Raw genomic sequence first — 23369 nt, forward strand, 5'->3', positions numbered from 1 at the left:
TTAGCTACTGAGTGGCTATCAGAACCCAGTAGCTAAGTGGATAACGCGATGGCGTTTGAAGCGAACGGTACTGGGTTCGAGTCCCAGAGTGAACATCAACTATGAGATGCAGGTATATCCAGCTGACGAGTCCCAAATAGGACGGAATGCGCGTCCTGGATTCCACTGTTAGCCACTATCCATCTTTGCTTAGAATCATTTCCTTAAGTTTAGATACTTGATGTCTTAACAGGAATTCTTACATTCCTTAAGGTCTAGGGTAAAAAATCTGGAAAATTCCGTATTTTTATACTTATTTGAATAAAGTATCTGTTAACGTAATGTTTGAGAAGCAGTGTTTTATGTAAGCTGGCTAAAAAATTATAGTGCCTTATGTTCAGGTTTATGAAATTTCAGGTAAGTACTGACGTATGGTACCTCTCTGACACTTCATTTGAAAAATACTTCAGAGAGTGTAAAATGGTATGTAGATTTCACCATTAACAAAATGATCGTAGTACGTAGATCGGAACTTTCCTAGCTCTTTGGTATTTGGTGTACACCACCGATTAGCTTTAGTGAACAGTGAATAGTTATCACTTCTGATTTTAAGATTTTCCAGTTCCCTTCTCTTTTTTTGTGCAAAAAGGAAGTCAAATCCATGTGAATTCCGGTGTTACGCACTTAATAACATTTGATTACCAGCAACTACAATCCAATCAAAGACAAATATTATCTCAGTGCTTTGATATAGTTTTTCGATTGTTCTCTTTTTTGTATTCTGGATTGTCAACGTTCAAATTTCCCCAAATTTCAGCAAACTGCAATACTTTGAACCTGTTTTCCTCCTGTATTTTTATTCAGTTGTTTGATTTTACATTCTATGAGTTCATAAACTTTGTGGATTCTGCATTAGTAATAAAAAGTGTGGCGAAACATTATACTTTCCAGATAAAAACATACAAGATAAACATTTCACTTGTTATAAATACCAGTTTGATTTGACTAGTAATTTATTTCAACCATCTAAAGTTCACAAATTAATATTGTTACTCCGTTTTATTGTATAATTTCAGTCAGTCAGTCAGTCAGCTACAACGTAGTACCAAGCACACATATGCATCGGTCCAAGTTGCCATATCTCGTTAACACAACAAGATGAACACCGGATTCATAGAAATAGTTAATTTAGTGGTGTTAATATATGAAAGAAAGGCTGTATATAAGGATATAGTACAGGAAGGAAGAAAGTTATGAAGCAATTTTAATCTCAAGGTTTAATTGAAGATAAAGAGTGTATACACCTACTCCATTGTGATCGACTCTGTATGCTTTGGAATTCATTTTATCATTCTTATCATTCTTAACGATTTTGTTTGTAAGATGGTGGTTTTGTAGTATTAGTAATTGTTGCATAATTAGCTATTTATGATAATTCAGTGGTACCTTTTAATACTTATTTTCCAGCCATCGATGCTCTTCTGGGTTGTCCAGTCCTAATGCCGAACATTTTTCTGAACAGCAAAGCTACCCAGTTGATCATGGCGAATGAGCCAGTCAGCATTGAAGAGCCTTACTTAGTCATAGGAACTATCAACTGGTTTATAGAAACTGTCAACGTTTTCGCTTCTAAGTTATTGTTGGCCAATTCGTCTAGCTCACAAAATTTCCACTCTCAAACAGTTGCATCAACTGATGTGTCTAATTCAACTCGTACACATTATTTATCAATCCTTCTGCGTCTCATTCAGATTGCGAAACTTCGTCATTGTCTCTATTATTACGTAGTAATGGCATTGAGAATGAAGGACGTCCAACAACCAGATGCAGTTGAGATCTCTGATATTGAAAACCCTGGATTTCAGTCTCATCGTATGCCAACTGATAGTGAGTATAGTGTTTCTTCGTCGAATCTATTCTTCCCTACTGCTACTTATCAGCCTGCAATGTGTTTTTCTAATCATTTTGCTTCTTGCAATAAAGAAGTTAATCATGTATGGTTTAATTGTGGTGTTCGTTTGCAGTCATTTCTGTCTGGTGATATAGATTGCTCTTCAGGGTACGTTTTTTCGCTGTTACCTCCGTTTCCAAACATATTCATACTCATCCCTTCTCTCCATAATTTCCGTCATGCAATATACTTGCTTGTAGGCAATCTGATACTCATGTACTAAAAACGTAGTGGAGAATCTCCATTTAACCAGTGTATTTAGAAATTAATGTGCCGTCATATGTTCATTATTAGTGTAGTTATTGTAGTCTTACTAATGTGGGCTTATTTTTAGCAGTTGCATCAAATATTTAGTGTTACTTTTCGAATCCTTATATAATCACTGGTGGTTTTTCTTGTTAGATTGATGTTTCTTTACATCTGAAGACTTATATCGTTGTTTTTCATTAAAACATATCAAGAGTAGGTATATACGTTAAACCTTTTTCAATACTTTCACCAGTATTTCTGTTGAGTCGGCTTCCGGAGAACTTCGACGGAGCCTCCAGAGGCCCAAAAAGGAGCCGAAGAGACCCAGCCAATCAGAGTACGATGGAACATTCTAGAGTTCCAACGTGGCGAGCCACTATTGGCCGGTAGCATAAAATGTCGTTAATGGATTGGCTGAAATGGGATGTTGATTTAACATATGCTAACATCTATAAATACTTATGATTTTCTGTAACAAGATTGAACCTTGCAGTGAAGTGTTTCTCTCATGCTCGTGTCTTCTTTCTGGTGTTCAAGTCGCTGAGTAGTTCTAGCCTGGGGTTACCAGAATAGCTTAGGATCTGAATATAGCGTTCAACTTACAAGACGTATCAATTTCATAACCTGATACATTGCCGTTTCAAAGAAAGGCGGGAAGTTTCTCTGAATTTTGTATGTTACATTATGGTAGTTACCCATGAAATCTGTGATGTATGATAACGGAAGTAAATTATGATTGGTTGTTGAGCGTGGACAAATGGCCACAGCTTACGGATTATTAAATATGTGATTTTTCTTCTTTTCACTGATTTCTACTCTGGACTTACTGTGTGTGACTGCTTGTAGTTGTATTAAGTACTAGTGTTAATCTGGTTCTCTATTTTGGAGTCGCGAATCCTAGTTCTGATATAACGCGATTAGTTTTATTAACGTATTATCGTGATATACACGTAAAGAGAAAAATATTGTAAACCTTCCGTTATATCAATCTGTCCCCCTTTTTCTTACCTGTTATTTAAAAAATTCTTTATCTCTAACTACCATAATCATAGAAGACAAATTTTCGCCATACATAAAATATCCAGTTCTGTGTACTTGTGAGATCGAAGACATCAGTGAGTCTGGGTAACTCAAAGTTTACCTGAATACAATGATCACCGTATGTAGCCCAGATTGCTTTTTATCTTGGGACCGCTGACCAGCATTATGTAACAATTCACCAATCAGAATTCTGATTGGAATTACTAACTATTCTTCTCCTACTACTTCCTCTGCAGCCTATTGCTGTCGAACTGGCCAATTATACGCCCGACTAGCACTGTTGACTTTGAGCCGAAGTAGCTAAGTTCCTGTCGGTCTCTTATTTGCAAGCTTCTTTCCATGTCCTGTCTTGAATCCGAAAGTCAGCAACCAACTCCTATTATATTTGTAGGCAAAACAAACGTGGCTTATATACAGACATACCAGTCCACATGACATCTTAAAGTGAGAATTAACAAGTATACATGAACAATCCGAAAGTGGCCGTGAATAGCAGTTATAGATAATAATAGACTGGCAACAAATTAGGGGTAGTAGGTCGTATAACATTATTTAATTGGTTACCCGGAACATATATAAATGGAATATACATAGTAATCCAGTTACTCAGTAATTATTAAATAAGAATATACATAATAGTAATCTGTAAATTAGTTCTAGGAGTCACCATTCTTTCAATTTTCGTTGTGATATATCACATTTGTTGAATGAAGTCGGAAAATTGATGTGTCCACCCTTCGCTTTGGTATTCAGGAAGGAAAACCAAAGAAATAAGTCGATAATTCACGACCAAGTAATAATACGGCGCCTAATCGAAATCTAACTACAACAAGCACAAATCACAAAACAGCTCGTGGTTTTTTTCACTTTTCCCCATTTGGAGATAAATTATCATAAGCTGCTGTGTGATTCTTCGTAAATACAGTTCACTCTCACAACAGTTCTACCTGATTTTTTAAGCGCGAAATGCGAAGCAACTAATGATTTTAATTTTCACCATATTGAAGGAGAAAAATGTATAGTTTAAAGTAATTAAAAATGTTACGATGATCTCATATTATTTACTACATATCAATTATTATTATTGTTTAATCCTGGGAACATTATAGCAAAACAGTTTACCTTAAGCTAAAAATTTCTAATGACCTTTCCCATACTTCTGTTAGTTTTTCCATGTAATCAACTTTCAGCCGAAAAAGAAAGGGTTCCAGCTCAAGATTTGGTGCATGTTCTAAAGGAAAAGAAACACTTGTCTCCTCCAACGTAAGTATGGTAAAGCGTAGGAAAGTATTAGACAACACGATCGAAAGTCAATGGGAAAACGTAAATGAAAATGAAGATGACAATTTATCTGAAATGAGTGATTCAGCTGTTTCACAAGATGAATCTAATACAATTCAGCAGAGCGATTCACCGCAAACCTCAAGGAAACATGACAAAAAGACTGTTTTTGTTAAATCATCCAAAATGGCTAAAGTCAGTAGAAAAGCAATTAAATCTGATAAACGCTGTGTGATGGTATGTTAATGTTTCTTTAGCATCGGAACTTTGCTGGGTCGTATTTTATACAGTTATTCACGGGTTAATCTTCACTTCTTTTCCGCTGATATTATTATTTATTTAACTCAATTATTGAAATGAATTTATGATTCTCGATGTATAACATTTGATAAATAAGCTGAATATGTGGTTTGTAAGATACAATTCCTAATATATGATACATCTAAAATCTAATAATTCCACTAATGCATAGCTAACATAAACACTATCGATTTGCGTTTTAAACTGTATCAATTCTCATTTCCAATATTTATTAAGCTAGAGATTTGAGTGACTTAAAAACTATTCTAGAGTGCACTAATCTGTTGAAGCAAAATGTAGAATAATGAAAACGTTAATAGTGTAGGTTTGAAGATAAACGGTTTTGTCTTTTTGTTATGTCATAATTTACACGTGAATCATTCACAAATAATTGTGATGACTTGAGTTTTACTTAACTACACGGTACACAGTCACACAAGGCCAGCTGTTCTATTGAGAATCAAATAACATTGATAACAAGAATGTGTTAGCATAGAGGTACAGGTTAGACGAAAGTGTTTTAATCCCTTCTAGTTAATTTAGTTAGTCTACATGTCTGTCTTTAATCTTAACCAATCACACTTCACTTTGACTGGATAGACCAATAATTTATAGAGTCTAGTGGAATTGAAGAAATGTGTACTCCAGGCAAATTGATTTTTCGTCAGATTGATAACTTAGTTCATGTTTGACTGATTTTTTGCATACTATATTGTTTGGATTTTGGTTCCTGATTATTCTCTCACGTAAAAGTTACCTGAAATATTTTAAGCTTTCTTAGTCTGTTTCATTTTCCTCATCTTCTTTACATGTATTAAAACTATATTTTTTCCAGTTTCCCCTGTCATTAGAGCAGTAAATATTTAGTACAATACTGTTACTACCACTAATGTTGAACATAAATTCAACCAAACGAAGACTTGGTGATCTACTTGATTTTAAAGTAACAAGTTTGCCACGAACTTTTTTACTGCTTTCTTACGCGATTCCTGTACTCCAAACTACTTCTACATGTTAGCTGGAACGACAAAGAAAAAGGGCGTAATATGAGTAACAGATTTACTCCAAAGTTAGTTTACGTAAAGAAAATCGCGGGTATTTATATAGTTCAGGTCCTTAAAAGCCTTTGACGATAGTTCAGTGCTCCCTCATTCTGTTTTCCACAACCCAATGATTACTTAGTTTCTAGAATTTATATGTCGCTCACCTAATATGCTCGGCCCTAACGTTCGGTCAGTTAGCAACAACGTAGAACTTGGTACGTACGTACATCAGTTCGAGTTGCCATACCACATTAGCACAGAGATGCAGTTGTCGATTCAAATTCCATAGTGGTAGAAGTAGTTAGAGTATAAGCATGAATGTGAATGATTAGGGTTTGAAGGAGTACAATCCAGTGAAATAAATTTGGAAAAGAAAAGAAAAAAGGTACATGAAGAATTCAGAAGATTAGAATTTGGAAGAACACAGAGAGTGGATGCACCTTCGCCATTGCAAACGATTTTGAGCCATGTCATTCAAGGTCTGTAACCATCGGTTGCTATCATCTCGCGGATCCCAACCAGGTAGTCTACACCTACCAACATGGCTCAGTCCACTTGTCAGTGACTTCATGGATTTGTGCCACGTTTTGGTCTGGCCGCCCCTAGCTTTCTTCCAACCTACTCCTACACCATAAAACATCGCACGTCGGGGCAGTCGGTGGTTGGGCATACGTAACACGTGTCCCATCCACCTCAACTGATGAGGTTTCACTACTTCATCAATCGGTTCGCCATCCTTACCTAGTACCCGTTTCTTAACAACTGCATTACTTACCCGGTGGTCCAAGAATATACGAGCAATGCTTTGAAGACACCTATGATCGAATACCAGTAGCCTACGAATATCCTTTACTCTTACCGGCCATGTTTGACAGCCATAAAGTAGGACGGAACGAACTGCTGCACAGTAAATCCGTTCTCTGGTTGGTAGACGGTTATCTCTCCTGCACCATAAATGACGCGAGTTGGCGAAAGCTAGACGAGCCTTCTGTATCCGTGCTGAGATTTCGTCACACACCAGACCACAAGGGCTGGTGAGACTCCCAAGATAAGTGAAGCGGTCAACACGCTCAACTACTTCACTCCATATCATTAATTCGGGTGTCGATGTAACCCAATCCCGAAGTAACATTTTGCATTTCGAGGGGGAGAATCGCATCCCGAACATGCCTGCATTGTTGCTTACTGTGGTCAGAAGACTGCATTTTGTCAGCGTCTTTATCAAATAGAACTATGTCATCGGCATATTCTAAGTCAACAAGTGAATCTCCTGGTAGGAGTTCAACTTCTCTAAATTTAGATTAGGAAAATGTTATTTCTAAAAGCACGTCTGCGATAAATTCAAAGAAGAATGGAGAGAGTGGACAGCCCTGACGAACACCACTTGAGGTAATTAATTCTGATGCCAGTTCTCCATAAGCTCTAACTCGACCAGTTATGTTCGAATAGGGAGCCTGTATGAGGTTAATATTCTTCTTTGGTACTCCTTTCAGTGACAAACACTGCCATAGAACCCGACGATCAACAGAGTCAAATGCCGCCTTAAGGTCGAGAAATACTATCATTGTGGGGCTTCTGGATGTATGTCTATTTTCTGGGACCTGATGTAGAGTGAATATCTGGTCAATACAATCACGTCCAGGCCGGAAACCAGCCTGACTTTTTTCCTTTCTTATAGACTGGCACACTCAGTGATTGAGGCCAGTCAGATGGAATTACGTCCAGTTCCCAGATTCTACCTAAGACCTCAGTTAATCTCGCTGCTAGTACTGGACCACCATCCTTAAAATTCTCAGGGGTCAACCTGTCAGGGCCTGCTGCTCTCCCTCGCTTCAGATTTCCTATAGCTTTTACATTTACTTGCCATTCAGGACGACTGGAGATCGTGGGAAACCGAAGTGTGGCCGAAGGCCAGTTGAACTGATCCCTAAAGTGTTCTGCCCATCGATTCAATCTCCTGGATTGAGAATGAATGATATGTCCATTTTTATCTAAGATAGTTTCGCTGACAGTCGGGTCCCAAATACCGGTTTCTTTAACAAGTCTGAACAGTTGTCTCCTGTTGCCTATTGCCGCTGCCTTTTCCATCTCTCTTGCCTTTGCTACCCACCACTGTTCGCGGTCATTGCGTAGGCTTCTTATCAGCCTGCGCTTAAGCTGACTCCGCTTTTCGTCATGTTGAGAACCAGATGGGATGAGTTTTCGAGTATCTATCAGTGCGGTAGATGCTGCTGAGATCCAGTGTTTGTCCCTAACATTATGGTTTATCGTACTAGCAGATATCACTGCTGTTTCCACAGCTTTTCGGATGTCATTCCACGCTACCTCGGGGTGGGCACAACTTACATGGCCGCCTAACTGCTTTTCTAGTTGTTCCTGAAATATATTCTTAGCTTGGTTATGATTAAGTAGAACCCTAAGAGGCTTCCTTGCAGCGTCTTTCCTACGTCCAGTAAGACGCAGACTAATAGGTGCTCGCACTAGAGCATGACCTGAATCTAAACATGTGCTCCAGAATGAGCGAGAGTCTTCTGTCAAGCCTCTCCATCGGTGGCTGATAGCGATGTGGTCTATTTGGGTCCAACGTTGGGAAGAATTCGGGTGTCTTTATTTTGACATGGTGAAGTCAAATGAATGACGTTACTCGGTTCCTGTATGCGCATTCCGGAGTCACAGCACACATCGGTTGTGCGAGATTCTAAAGTCCTAGACGTTAAAAGCTCCTACATGTGGTTCCAGGAGACCAGGAATAATGTTCCGTGTACTCGAATCATTTGCCCTAGCGGTGCGAGGTGATAAAGAAACATGAAAAGGGTTAGTCGTGGAGATAAGAGAGTTATTAGGAGGTGTATGAAGGATTTTGAATGTGACCAACTTTGTTTCGTATGCTGTTACGGGTATGAGGGCTGATACCTCTTCCCGGCGGTCCACACCGTGTAAGGGTTCCAGCCAATATAGCTCGGTTGGGTCATCACGACAGGCAAGCCCGACCACCACGTCAAGGTGGCAGCTACGGTCGGGTTGGTGTGTTCACACTTAGACTTATCCCACTTGTTGAAAAAAGTTTGTTTCTATTAATGATTATAGTGACTGTAGTGAGCTTTAAGGGAAACAGCAAATCTAAACAGATTGATTGGCTAAATGCTTTTATAACCATTATTAAAGTGATAGGAATTCTATTTGATACATTATGTATTAGGGAAGTCATAAACTTGTGGAATAATTAAAAATATGTGTCTGAGGAGTTTCCGAAACGATTTCACCGTTTGGTTTTCAAATTCTTAAACAATGGAAATCTCCTACCTTAATTTGAGTTGACGTGGTTTTGGGTGAATTCCTACGCTACTTTGATTGTCTTAGATTATGCGGATGACATAGTCACATAACGATACTGACAAATTTCGAAACCCTTTAATTGCTTTGTTTGATGATCCAAGAATGCTGGTGATATGTTTGAGATGGAGAAGTTTTTTAGCTCTGGTAGACGATTTTAGTGGAGTTTCGTTCTCTGAGCTGAGTATTTTCTCTTTCCAACTACTACAGGCCTGGTCTACGTTAAAAAACAGTTTAATCGTAGGGACTGAAGTAATTAAGCTCACCGATAACCGCACCTACCTTCGAGATTTCATCAGTCTTAATAGGTTGCTATGTAAATGAAATGTCAGATTGCAAGTGCCAGACCAGGATCTGTCTATGAAGCCATTGATTGTAGGACTGAATCGTTCCAGGAGTTGCAGACTTCATGTGAGGAATCGACACAGTAAATGTTATCGACATAGCTCACAATCCGTCGCAGTATTGGAGGTGAATTCAATTGTTTTCCTACCCTTTTCGAACCAAATGTTGGTAAGACAATGAAGTCCAAAGATCTGTAGAATAATGGTTTACATTTGTATAACTTTATAGTCTTGTTCTGTTGTTAAATCCTAGGCTTGATTAAGCCAGATAGGTAGAAGGCTAGTAGGAAAAAAGAATGAGACACCTTTTGAACGGTATTTTTCTCATTCCTGGTAAACTCGTCTGGGCTGTTTATTTTACTTTATTTTACAGAAAGCTAAGGACAAACAATTCTTATCGAACATTGTTATAAACGTAAGGATGCCGTCGCCAATTGTTATAAACGTAGGAGAGAGGATGCTGCTTATAACTCTAGGGGTTCTTGTTATAACAGCCCTTTTACTTCTTACACGTATGTGGGACGCTAGTTTACCTTAGACGAATATCTACACTAGATTCCCACCCAGTGTCTATTCTACAGGACATCAACACAACTCAGATCAAGAACACGAGATTAGCCTGACTTTAACGTCAATATATTTCCACACCAAAACCCGACACAAAGAACAGTCAGTCAATAAGTGTCCATCAACAAGGAACAGTTAATACATAATAAGGATAGGGGAATTTATATAACACATAACACCTGTCATCCTATCTAACGTCTGACTCATCAAGACAACCAATCATTGTCATTCTCGCCCACACATCACCTCCCTCGCGAAGTTTGATCGTATGATTTCACTTTAGGGTCTATTTGAAAAAGTTTCGTTTGTTTCCGTTTCCTGAATGACCTTCGTCTAACTTCTGATTCTAGGTCATTTTTTCTTATCTCAACTTTTGGTGGTGGTGGTGGTGGAATATCAAATGTATCACATAATACTTCCATTGGTAATGGTTTGAGTTTAGATGACTCATAAACACATTTTCTATCTCGCAGTTGATTTACATGTCTAATAATTAGTGTATTTTCGACCATCACTTCATATAATACTGTACCACGTCGTTTTTTTATAAACCCGAATATCCATTTTGGCTTGCCAGGCCGGAAATCCCGTGCATAGACTGAGTCACCTACTTTGAATTCTCGAATTTTCGGGCAATTCCCTTTCTTATTTTTTTGTAGTCCACCCATTCTGTCTTTCGGGTTCAAAACATCAAAAAATGTTCTAATCGGTCGGCCAAACATTATTTCAGCTGGTGATTTCCCGTCTTGACAGTTTGGACTCGGTGTAACTCTATAAGAAATGAGAAATTGTTGCAGAGCCTCTTCTACATTGTCTTCTCCTCCCATCTTTAAGAGAGCTCGTTTAAGAATATCAACAAATTTCTCTGCCTGCCCGTTTGACTGAGGGTGAAACGGTGGAGTTCTAACGTGTTCGATTCCATTCTGTTTATAGAACTCCGTAAACTCTAACGACGTGAACTGCGTTCCGTTATCTGAAACCAAAACATTAGGTGTACCAAACCTACCAAATAGTTGTCTCAGATGTAGCAGTGTTCCAGACGTAGATGGTCTTCGTACCACATAAATTTCAGGCCATTTTGAGTATGAATCAACCACCACCAAAAAATATTGTCCACTTATTGGTCCAGCATAATCAACGTGTAATCGGACCCAAGGTTTTGTCGTTTCTGGCCATGGCTGAGATTCTACTTTCGGTGGATCTTTTGCAACTTCGGCACATCGACGACATCTCACTACGTATTCTTCCACAGCCTTATCCATGAATGGCCAATAGACATAACTACGCATAACTGCTTTCATTCTGTTCATTCCCGGATGACCAATGTGAAACTGTTTAAGCACAAAAAGCTGAAGAGATTTAGGGATAACAACACGTTCGCCATACACCAAACAATTATCATAAATCGATAAAGACTCACGTCTCAGGAAAAAATGGTGAAACTCTCGGTCAGCTTTATCATCTTTCCAACCCTTTAAAACAGCTTCTTTTATTCTTTTAAGTAGAGGACCATTAGCTGTGGCTTCTTTAACTGCTTCCGCCGTTACTGGTAGAATTCTGATAGCATCACAGAACACTCTTTTTGTTTCCGGTTCAAGTGATATAGAAGCAACCACGCAATCTTCCTCTAACTTGCAGTTATGTGGTATTTCTTTTGAAGTCTGTATCTTATTTCCTTTACGGAACTTATGCTCACGGTCAGAAACCTTCGGTTTACTTTTACAATGTATTTGAGCATGACCATATTTACCACATTGAAAGCATACTCGTTTTTTAAAGTAACAAACTTTGGCAGAATGACACTTACCACATCGCCAACATGACGTTTTGTGTTTCACTTGATTTGGGATTTTCTGGGAGTTCGAATCTTTATTTCCATTAAAAGATTTACGTAAAGCTTTAACTCCAACGTGTTCACTGTTCCTTTCTACGAGATTCGTGTCATGCTTCAAATTAACCATTCTTTGACACTCTTCGGATACTGATCGTAGACTGATATTAGGATCTTGTTCGATTCTCGCTAGAATCCGTGCTCTAATATCTGCATCTACTGGAGATTGTAATCCACATACAAAAATAAGGCATTTAAATTGATCTGAGGACATTTCTTGTAATCGGAACCGCTCACATTCCCGGTTCACGATACTTGCATACGTTACGTAATCGTCCTGTACTTTCTTTACAAGTTGAAGACACTGGTATCTAGTGTGAAAAATTGGTAACCGTTCTCCAAATATACGAGTCAGGCATTCAACTGTTTCTTTGAACGTTATGTCGGATGGCTTCTTTGGGAGGATAAAATTACAGAATTTTTCATGTTCGGATACTCCGAGCTTTCTTAATAATAATCTCAACTTTGAACTTTCGTCCCACTCTTTACATTCATTAATAAATAAATCCTCATGGCGTCTAAACCACGCCTCAAAAGTAACTCCACTTTCTGGATCAAATCTGAATTCAGCTATTGAATTAGCAATAGAATCCGGAGTCATAGTGGGATTAAACACATTTGTTTCTGAGGATATTGACATACTTTCGACTAATAATTTGATTAAAGAATTTTGCTGTTGCAACAAGGTTTTCAGATCATCCATTTTCTTGATACAAACTTCAATTTAACTGAATACGTAAGCGTAGATCCGTTTTAATCACGTCGCCAATGTTATAAACGTAAAGATGCCGTCGCCAATTGTTATAAACGTAGAGGATGCTTGTTATAACGCTGGCGGTTTCTTGTTATAACAGTCCTTTTACTTCTTACACGTATGTGGGACGCTAATTTACCTTAGACGAATATCTACACTAGATTCCCACCCAGTGTCTATTCTACAGGACATCAACACAACTCAGATCAAGAACACGAGATTAGCCTGACTTTAACGTCAATATATTTCCACACCAAAACCCGACACAAAGAACAGTCAGTCAATAAGTGTCCATCAACAAGGAACAGTTAATACATAATAAGGATAGGGGAATTTATATAACACATAACACCTGTCATCCTATCTAACGTCTGACTCATCAAGACAACCAATCATTGTCATTCTCGCCCACACATCAAACATACACCACCCAGTCAACGGTTAAAATTAATTCCAAGTTTCCATTTTTATGGATTTTAAAATCAAATTTGTTTTGTTGCACGACGTAGATGTAATATTTGATGTTAAAAAGCATAGAATTTTATCATTTCTTGTCATTCAAAAGTCCCATCTCTTGTGGTTGCTTGGTGAAAAATAACAATTGCATACTCAATACACTGATGAGTTTCCGTTTTATATTTTCTTTTCTTTTAATCTGTTTAATTTCATTTACTTTTGTGTTCGGATTGTTTATCAATAACTTTTAAGTAAATCTAATAAAATGTCGAGCTATTCTGTTTTTACTTTACTAGCCAAGTTTACGTGAATTGACTACTTGCTTTCGCGAATTGGATCTCAATGCCATTGTTTTAGGTCTGAGCTCTTGGCCGTGGGTAGTAAAGTGTAGTGATGATCACGTATCCAATGTGAGTTCTATTGATTGGACAACGCTTACCTGGCTACTTGATGAATTAAGTATCCGTTTGGACTATGTTATTGGAGTCCCGTAAGTTTGTTGATGACTCATAGATTTAAAAACCCTATATGCTAATGTTTTTCATATTTAATAATCTCCCTGTTTATATTGTCTCATGATCTTTGGCTGATGTTTTCTTTATGAGAACTTAATATTTCAGCGGGTTTTTCAAAGTAACAATCTACCCGATTTTAGCTACTCTCGACGTAGTGGTTCGATTTGGATATCATGTCGACCCAATCGAACTATATCAGTTAGCTCGCTTCTTTTTTTGAAGTCCTACCATGTCAGGCAGTTTGGTTGAATAGTCATAAAACAAAAAGCAGCGAATCTAAGTCCCGATGGCAAAGTTTTACTACTGGAGTATGCCAGCAGTAGAATGTTTTTCTAGGATCATTAGATCATTCATCTGTGCACTCTTCCCGCAAGGGAAAAGAGATGTTAAAAATAGTCAACCCTAAAAATAGGGCGCTCTACCATTCCCCACAGATGTTTGGTTTTGTGGTAATGCCTTGGAATTTCTCAGATAAGAAAGATATCGATAATTATTCACATTGAACTGAGTGCGTAAGGTTTAAAGCAGGTATCCACTGAGTTCTACCATCATTCTTTAAGGTTTTTAGGGAAAAAATTTCTTCATGGTATGGCCAATCAGAAAGTAATAACCATCCATATGTCTGACAAAATTGGAGCTCATCTTGTTTACATATAATTCCTTTCCTCACTTCCCTATATTTCATCCATTTTCACTATCCACCAAGTCGTCTTTGACGCTGTCGTGATATTCCCCAGCTATTAAAAGTCGCGTATACAATGCTCCAGTAAGAGCAGTTCTGCTCTATTCTCGTGATATCTTGAGGGTTATAGCTGAAGATTTTCGATGACTGTACGATTTGCTTTGCTCACTTCTGGAAGCAACACCAACTTAGAAATTCCGACGTATGTATTTTGTTGCAGTGATGATAATTCAGTTGGTATCCGACCAAATACCGTCAGTATGAACTCAAAAAGAAAGGGATACGTCTTATTATTTTTTCGTTGTTTTCAGTTATGGAGAACAAATGGTCTGATCTATACGTGTGAAATAATAATTAGCAGTTTGTAAAACTTCTGAAATGTATGGTGTGGTGTATCGAATTTCTTGGAGACCATTTGTATTCACTTGTGGAATTACATTTGTAAATGATGAAAAGTACTTTGTTTTGTATCTCGTTCAATTTTAATCTGGAATAATTTAAATTACACGCGCTTGTAACGTAAAATACGATCATAATACTGCTACAGAGTCTATATTATGCGCTTTTGCTCCTATTGTTATTGTATTCAGGAATGAATGAATGAGTTATTTATATTTTGGATATTATTTGTTACTTAACCGAAATGTAGTTCTCTTATGAACAAGATCTGAGTTTAAATAACTTTCGAAATCTATTTTTTTATTCTCAGTGTTATGGAGTAAAACATTATTGGTGTGTTTGTGATCGTAAAGTATATAATTGCTGTTGTTTTCCTCTCTTAGCTTACCAGCCACAGATGGATGGGATGCATTTGGGCGTTTAAATAATCTCACTGAATCTTCGAAGCTTGCTTATTTCACTTATATTGTTCCTTATCTTGTCTATATACTAGTGCATGCAGTGGATTATATTCCAGGTCAGATATCTTTCTATTTTGTATTGACTTTGGTGTTATTATTTATTATTTTGATTGATATTTATGTTTCCTACTGTTAGGTATTGCTAATCACGCAAATTATTCGAAGAACAATGTGGGTAACACAGTTTTCTCATCGGATTCATCTAACGATGAAGGTGGCTCACAGGATATCACGGAGTCCGAAAAGTCACAGTCGGATGCACCTACTTCTGAAAAATCTAATCCACTTAATGGGAGTAAATTCATCGAAAGTTTATCATCTGGATTAAGTTGTCAGATATCATCCATCGTGTGCATTTGTTTACGTTCTTTATTGATTTTCATAAATGGATTCATTAATCTCTCTCCCAACGTCGGACGATATTTATTTGACAGCCCTGATTCATTAGCTATCAGTTCTATGACCACTTTCACATATAACACCATAAACACATTTGCCAAGTGTTGTAAATCGAACATCAATACAAGTGCTGCACGTGAAATTGTAATAAATGCAGAGGGTATCATTAGACCAGACCACTATAAACCTATTAATCATGATTATGATGTTGAACAAGCCACATTGTTTATGAAACAAATAGATGAAGTAGATGGAAAACTTTTTGTTGATATTTACGATGAAAATTATGACTCGCTGCCTGTTTTAAAAGAAATAAGTAATGTACCTAGAATTGGTAAGTTAATATTTGTTTTTATGACCCTGTTTGCTTTGAAGTTTTTTTATATTTGATAAATTTAGATTATACAGTTCGCTGTAAATAAACAAAAACGCCGGAGAGATAATAACATCTATTGATGTTAGTTAATCGGACAGCATACAAGAGACTATCGTCAGCAATTCATCCAGGGAGTGTATGTTCTGTTTTCAAACTTACGAGAAGTTGCATGAAGGATAGATCACTCTAAATCTCCATATTGGCTAGATGAAGTCAAGTGTGATCATACTTGAATCCTCTATGCAAGTTTTAGGGACACAGTATACATTGAGCAGATGAGATTCTAGGGTCTTAGCTAGTAAAACCTGTTGCCCGATTTCAGGTAAGTTCCGAACACTAAAAATCCAAACATATAGTTTGTAGTGAAGAGACTAAGAATAATATTTTGCAAACTTAAGTCGCTAACATTAGCACCATTTGTGGAAAAAGTCGAAGGTGGAGGAGAATGGTTGATAGTGGTTCTTACCCATAGCTATGATTTGTGGTGCACTTCCAGGAACCCGATAATTTCAGGAAGACAATGATAAGGTTGCGCACACATTGTTATGTTATTTTATTTAAAACACATAAAACGTTTGGTAGATTTGACCCTCAGAGTATCAGGATTAACTAATTGTGATTACATATAAAATAAATTAATATCTATTCACTTTTAGTTTAAAGATTTGATTAGAGTTCATACAATTATATATGGAAGCAGTGAACCATACTCTAGAAATGCAATTCGAGTACACAAAAAGTAACAACGGTGCTGACTTACTAGTGATTGAATACATCAGAAAATAGAGAAGGTAATTAATGACATGAAGATTTAGAGATGTACAGAAATTCGTTGAGTAAAGTATGAGTCACACTTCCATACGATATTTTAAGTTATTGGAAAGCAGCTAACGTAACACAGTCATGTTCTCAGATATTGCTCAGTTATTTTGGTAGAGGTAGATTCAAAAAAGTAACCAGAATAGAGGATCGATTATATTCAGTACGTTTCAATCCTTCCTTGTTTTCTGTCTAGTTTTCGCTTACAATAAATAGTATGCTAACTGTGTAAAATTAAGTAATATGGGCACATTTGTTGGTAAATTTCAAGCTAATTTAGCTTGAATTTGACCATAGATATATGAATGTATTCTTTATTTCTAACTTGATTTCGTATTTGTTCGCCTTGTGTAACGATTGTCGATTTTTTGTCTAACGAAATTTCTTATGAACTCTTTGGCTATTTTTACGCGAATCTATTGGCTTAATCTTTTTTGCAACACTACGTTTCTTCTCTTGGTTAACATCGTTTTATGTGTTGTTACTTGGTTAAACGTTGCCCTAGCTGATTTGCCTAATCAAACTTCCCTTAAGTTTGAGTGATTCTTTATAACAATATTCTGCACTGCCTTCCTAGTTCTCAGTAACTTGCATTGTTCTTCACTCTCATTGATTGTTTGGGAGATGCATTTTTATTTTAGTTATGCTTTAGATAGCATAACTCTAGATCTCACCATTCGAGACTTGGGAAGTTTAAGCGTTCAATTTAATCCATATGATAGCACATTTATCTTTTGACTCGAATCATTCTTCAGAACTCGCTCGTCCGGTTAAATTTGTTTTGTAAATTATGATTTATAATCTCGTACTTTTATGTTTAACAAACCCACATTTTTATTTCATTGTCAGACAATGCTGCCTTATCTGAAAACCTACGTACAATCATCGAATACTTGATGAAGAATTTAACACCATCTCGTTTACCCAATGCGAATGCAGCTCTTTTACACTGTCGCCTTGTATTTTATTTGTCTTCTTTGTATTATGAATGTCAGAACAGCTTATCCGTCTCATGTCAATCAGATGAAAATACATTTTGGGTAGTTAACAATATTACTCAGTTTTGTTTTGGATCAGTTTAATATCTTTTTTAATGATCTAGATTAGAGAGTTATTTCAGCATAGGTAGATTTTGTTTATACACAGATACAGTGTATACTGTTGTAATAAATAATTTGTGTTTTTTTATGGTAGAGGAATTCTTCCAGCACAGAATTTTCCATATATATCAATTAAAGAAACTTGTACTTATAAATCCGAAATAGTTTTCAGCATTTCTCACATTTCATCTATCAGCTTCAGATTCCATACCATCTTTTATCATGTTTTTACGAACATGCGCAGGTAAAATCGGTATCATCTCATACTAGGATTCCATTTTTTACTTAATGATTTTCGAATTTTTTTAATTTTTAGATTCCAGATTTATTCTCTTACACAAAAGATGTGTTGAATCAAGAATGGGAAGCTTCTATCAAGTTGACAGGTAATAGTTAGCACTTTTATTGATATTGCGCACTAAGCACAAATTCGTCTATAACATTTTTTACTTACTTAGGCCTGTTAACCCTCTGAGGGCACAGTCCTCCGACCAACTCCGTCCTGAACTCTGCTTTCCAGTTGCTACCAAGTATTATTTATTCTTCTCGTGTCTCCACTTCTCAGGGCCATATGTTCTTTAGTCTGTCACTTTTCTTTTTCCCTTGAAAATTTCACGTTAGCTATTGCCACGTGATGGCCATCAGACAAAACAAGAGTGGTAGAGCAGCAGGACCAGACAACATTCCAGCAGAGGCACTGAAAGCGTACGTAGCAGTAACTGCAAAGATACTCCACATTCTCTTCAGTAATATTTGGGATTAACAACAAGTACCAACAGACTGGAAAGAGGGACTTCTGATCAAAATACCAAAGAAAGGCGATCTCAGCAAGTGTGATAACTACAGGGGCATCACTCTTCTCTCAATACCAGGAAAAGTCTTCAACAGGGTGTTGCTAACACAAAATGAAAGACTCAGACGCCCAACTTCGTGACCAACAGGCTGGATTCCGTAAGGATCGATCGTGTACCGACCAAATCGCAACACTATGGATCAATGTGGAACAATCAATTGATTGGAATTCATCACTCTACATCAATTTCATTGACTACGAGAAAGCATTTGATAGCGTGGACAGGACAACACTATGGAGGCTTCTTCGACACTACGGAGTGCCTGAGAAGGTAGTCAATATCATACGGAATTCCTATGATGGATTAGACTGCAAAATCGTGCATGGAGGACAACTGACAGACTCGTTCGAGGTAAAGACCGGTGTCAGGAAAGGTTGCTTACTCTCACCCTTTCTCTTTCTCCTGGTGATTGACTGGATTATGAAGACGTCAACACCTGGGGGGAAGCACGGGATACAGTGGACATCTAGGATGCAGCTGGACGATTTGGACTTCGCAGATGATTGATAGGTCGAAACGGCCGTCCAGTGCTTCTAAGTTTTCCATGGTGATCTAGCTTCAATTGACTCATGATCTCAACTATTGAAATTACTATAATATCCACAAAACCCCTTCTGATATTAATATTTAGTTATCAGTATGTTTATAATACCCTTTGATTAGTATTGAACTGTTAAGTGGATGATTTTAAAGTTGAGAGGGAATTTCTCGTAAGGTTGTGAATCTCTGCTAGTGTTGTGTCATTATGTCAAGTCAATGTCTCCTCCAACTAGTGATGCGTGTTAAAATGACATTATTAGTTTGAAAAATATGAAGATAAACAGAGCATGTTATTAAATTGGTGTTTGTCTCATGTGGGGAGGTCTAATTTCTCGGTAGGCTCCCGTAATGCTTGGAACCAGTGATTGTTCTGTTGCATTCATTCCTTTGTCTCCCTGCAAATTGTTTTATTGTTTGCCATTTATTTTGCTTCTCAACGCCATATCTTGCAATTACTCATCAGTTAATTTTCATGTGATTTTCACTTATTTGTACTGGTTTTATAACGTAGATTTACAAGATCGAGTGAGATCCGTTCGACTATTTATTGGTTTGGTCTTCCTAAATGTTTTTTTCTCGCAGACCAAACTTATTCAGAGTGCCTTCAAGCTCTACTATCATTCCACCTTCGATGTCAGTTCTATCGTTCAAAGAAGCTTTGTTCTTTATCCCAGTCAACTAGTTTATTAGTAGATTTCACCAGGAGAGCTCTCGCTCCAACTGTACAGTATCACCAGAATACCATTCATTCATTATCTTCAAATGGCGTGTCTGACAATTTAAATGATTCATACCGAACTTTAAATCAACGGACAATCGATATATTTTGCCGTGAGGTGTTGGAAAGTGTAGTCTGGTAGGTATCCATTATAGTCTTTCAATTAATAAAACTCTAGTGATCTCGAAATATACATAGTTATTTAGATGAACTGCAAATTTAATTAACCATAATTGGTGTGTCTTACAACTGACATTGAAAATTTCTTTGTTGTCTTCAGGTTTCTTGTTTCTTGTCACAGAGCACTTTCAACTCTTTCTTATGGATTGTCAGTAGACTTTCATATAAGCTAGCACAGTAGTTTTTTTCTTGTTCTAAATGAACTATTTTGGATGGATAAATAAGAAGTTCAACTTTTATAACGACTAATATTTACTGCTATCGTATAGACGAAGTTGAATCTGCAAAGCACTGCTAACGAGATATTTGTCTATTTGGCACTTGTTGTGGATAAAAATCATTTAACATACAAAAAATTAAGTTCTTTGAGATTTAAGGTATTCGGTCCACCTTAACGAGGTCACTTTGGACATTAGAGTAAATTATTTTCCATGTGGTATAATGTGCATATGTATGGAAATACCTTAATGACTCATGTTATGATTTTACTTAACAGAATGTTTATTCTCACTTTGGATGTCTTGTGTTTCTAAACGTGCTAGTTAATTTGGCTGGATTTGTTTTCAAACATATTCGTCACGCAGTCTACTGTGTTCAGTTTTCGAATAAAATGTCACTTGCGCACATGGTTTAAAAAGTCTATGAATAAAAGGGGAATTCATTTTAAGTGTTGAGGACAAAAGAAAGATTATCTTCCGGTAAATAACCGGTCAGAAGCTATGTTCTTTTTGTGCTTGTAATCTAACCTCTCTGACATTCAACCATTTTCGATGATTCCTTATTTTTTAGGATTTCAAAACATCTATGTGATTTGGCAAGAGGAATATACACTTCAGTTCATCTGGACGAAAGCTCTATTGTTGCTCAGTGGAATCAGTGTGTCGAAGTGCTGTGTTGCATTACAGATTTTTTTCGAAAGTCTGAACGAATAACGGAATCAAATTCAAAATTTAGTAGAAATTTTCCTCCAGATAAGAGCAATTCAATAATTCATTTACTACCAACAGTGATGCGAACTGGACGTCTGTTCCTTCAATTATTGCTGAAAGGTGCTATGCCTTTACTAAATAATTTGTTTAGGTGGGTAATATCTTGGCCTATGTTCATTGTGATGCGTAGCTCATAAGATTATTGTTCAAAGGTTAACATATATTCATGAATATCATTACTGAGTGGAGCCAACTCATTTTTGTTTCGTAATGTATTGTTATCTCACGTTCGAAATGCTACGAGAGTGAATAAGACCTGATTAATTTGTTTCGAGAAAATTGTTGAGCATTTCTCCTCTGGTTTTTCTGTCCCTATTGAACATTACAATTTATGTCGTACTTATAAAAATAATCACAATCAAAGCATTATGTAAATTCACTTTGTTTTGTCTACTTGAATCTTCCCATTGATGTGTCTAGGACTGCGATTGATAGCTAAGTGGATAACGCGATAGCGTTTGGAGCGAACGGTACTGGGTTCGAGTCCCAGAGTGAACATCAACTCTGAGATGCAGATATATCCAGCTGAAGAGTCCTAACTAGGATGAAACGCGTGTCCTGGATTCCACTGCTAGTCATTACATTATCGAAGCATCATCTGTTATGTTTTCAAAATCATTTTGTGTCTTCGATTGCGTAGAAAATCAGTTTCACCGTAATCTGAGGTTTTTGTATGCAAAGAACCTTTTACGTTGTGGTGATTTAAAACTGACACCGTGGTTAGAGGATATTTTCATTTGATGGAATTTTTTATCTTTGCTTCTTAATATATACTCTGCATTCTTTAAATGATGATTTTACTACTGCTTAAAGGGTAAAACCAAATATCATTGTTTTCCACTTATTATGTGAATAATATAGCCTGAAGTATGTTTCAGTGGCTATCACCCACCCTTCGTTGTAATAGCCCCACTTATAACTGCGAATTTTCAGGGTTGCCGGTATCCAAGTTTCTGTTATTAAACATTTTTCCCTGTGTATAAATAAATTAATATATTTATAACAATCTACCCAATGCTCAATTTATTCAAAGTTTTTCCTGTATGAATTAAATACCAAGCCCACACACAGCTGCATAAAACTTTAGATGAGGCTGACTGTTCTAGCCGGTAAGTTAGTAGGAAACCTTAACGTGTTGGACGATTATGACCGAAATTTTCAGTGCGTTATATTTAAATAGTGATAGTCATTTAAACTTACTGTTAATTACCAAGTGACGTTAATATTTCGCATCTACTTCAGACATCGAGGCGTGGAGGTTACTACCTTCTTAAAGAACACACAACAACTAACTCGTTTCCTTCAACGTATATGCAACCACGCTAAAACATATCGTGACTCTCAACTAACTAATCAAATTCCAGCTACAAGACGATGTTTAGAAACGTTTGTTTATAAAGTCAAGGTTAGTTTCACGTTTTTAGGGTTCCTTTAAGAAAAACTGATTTGACTTGAAATAGTAATAGTCCACCCAATGTATTGAACTTTCTTAGTTTTCGAAGATATTTTCACTGTCTAATTGCATGAACTGTCAGCCCACGTTCTCGAACTGGGAAACTTATTGAGTTATATGAAAGGGGAAATATACCAGCCATGTGGTGTGCTTAATGTCTGATACTAATTTGTGTTTCTTTATCTTTTTATTTCCTACTTATTTCAATAAAAGGCAACTATTTCTTTGTAAATATTAAAGTATTCTTCGTATTATATATATATATATATATATATATATATATATATATCAATGCATAACATGTCTTAAATACTCAAATTGATGGCTAAATTTTACTTTTATAGGTCATGCTTTCACAAAACCGTTGCTTGGAAGCGTTTTGGCTTGGAACATTGAAAAATCGTGATCTTCATGGGACTGATCTATCAGAAGATAATGATTCTGTTGAGAGTGATACTGAATGTCTTAGCACTGGTTCACGTTCTGTTAGTTACTCTAATTCTTCTAGGATCGACATTGATCGTAATTCTGCGACGCACTGTTTATCTAACACTAGTACTTCAACTTCCAACCGAATTGCGAACGAAGGTCAGTCTATTCCCGGTTATACAAATGGTGAATCAGAAGAAGTAGAGGAAGAATGTGAGGGGTCGATTGAGGAAGAGGATGTCATTGACAAAAGTCCTAGTGAGGAT

General features: G+C 36.8%; 1 protein-coding gene across 1 annotated transcript in view; it reads left to right on the forward strand.

The window, feature by feature from the left end:
* Positions 1 to 23369, forward strand: part of Smp_146160 (hypothetical protein) — a gene marked incomplete at both ends in the record, with an annotated part of 45137 nt that overhangs the window by 13332 nt on the left and 8436 nt on the right. Inside the window, 9 exons of the mRNA XM_018788640.1 lie at positions 1731 to 2038; positions 4411 to 4738; positions 13486 to 13679; positions 15169 to 15302; positions 15383 to 15979; positions 17690 to 17880; positions 18257 to 18326; positions 19917 to 20190; positions 21022 to 21312. Coding sequence (XP_018654163.1) covers positions 1731 to 2038; positions 4411 to 4738; positions 13486 to 13679; positions 15169 to 15302; positions 15383 to 15979; positions 17690 to 17880; positions 18257 to 18326; positions 19917 to 20190; positions 21022 to 21312 — 2387 coding nt within the window. The remainder of the gene's footprint in view (positions 1 to 1730; positions 2039 to 4410; positions 4739 to 13485; positions 13680 to 15168; positions 15303 to 15382; positions 15980 to 17689; positions 17881 to 18256; positions 18327 to 19916; positions 20191 to 21021; positions 21313 to 23369) is intronic.

This window comes from Schistosoma mansoni, chromosome W (genome assembly GCF_000237925.1).
Source record: "Schistosoma mansoni strain Puerto Rico chromosome W, complete genome".
Lineage (NCBI taxonomy): Eukaryota > Metazoa > Platyhelminthes > Trematoda > Strigeidida > Schistosomatidae > Schistosoma > Schistosoma mansoni.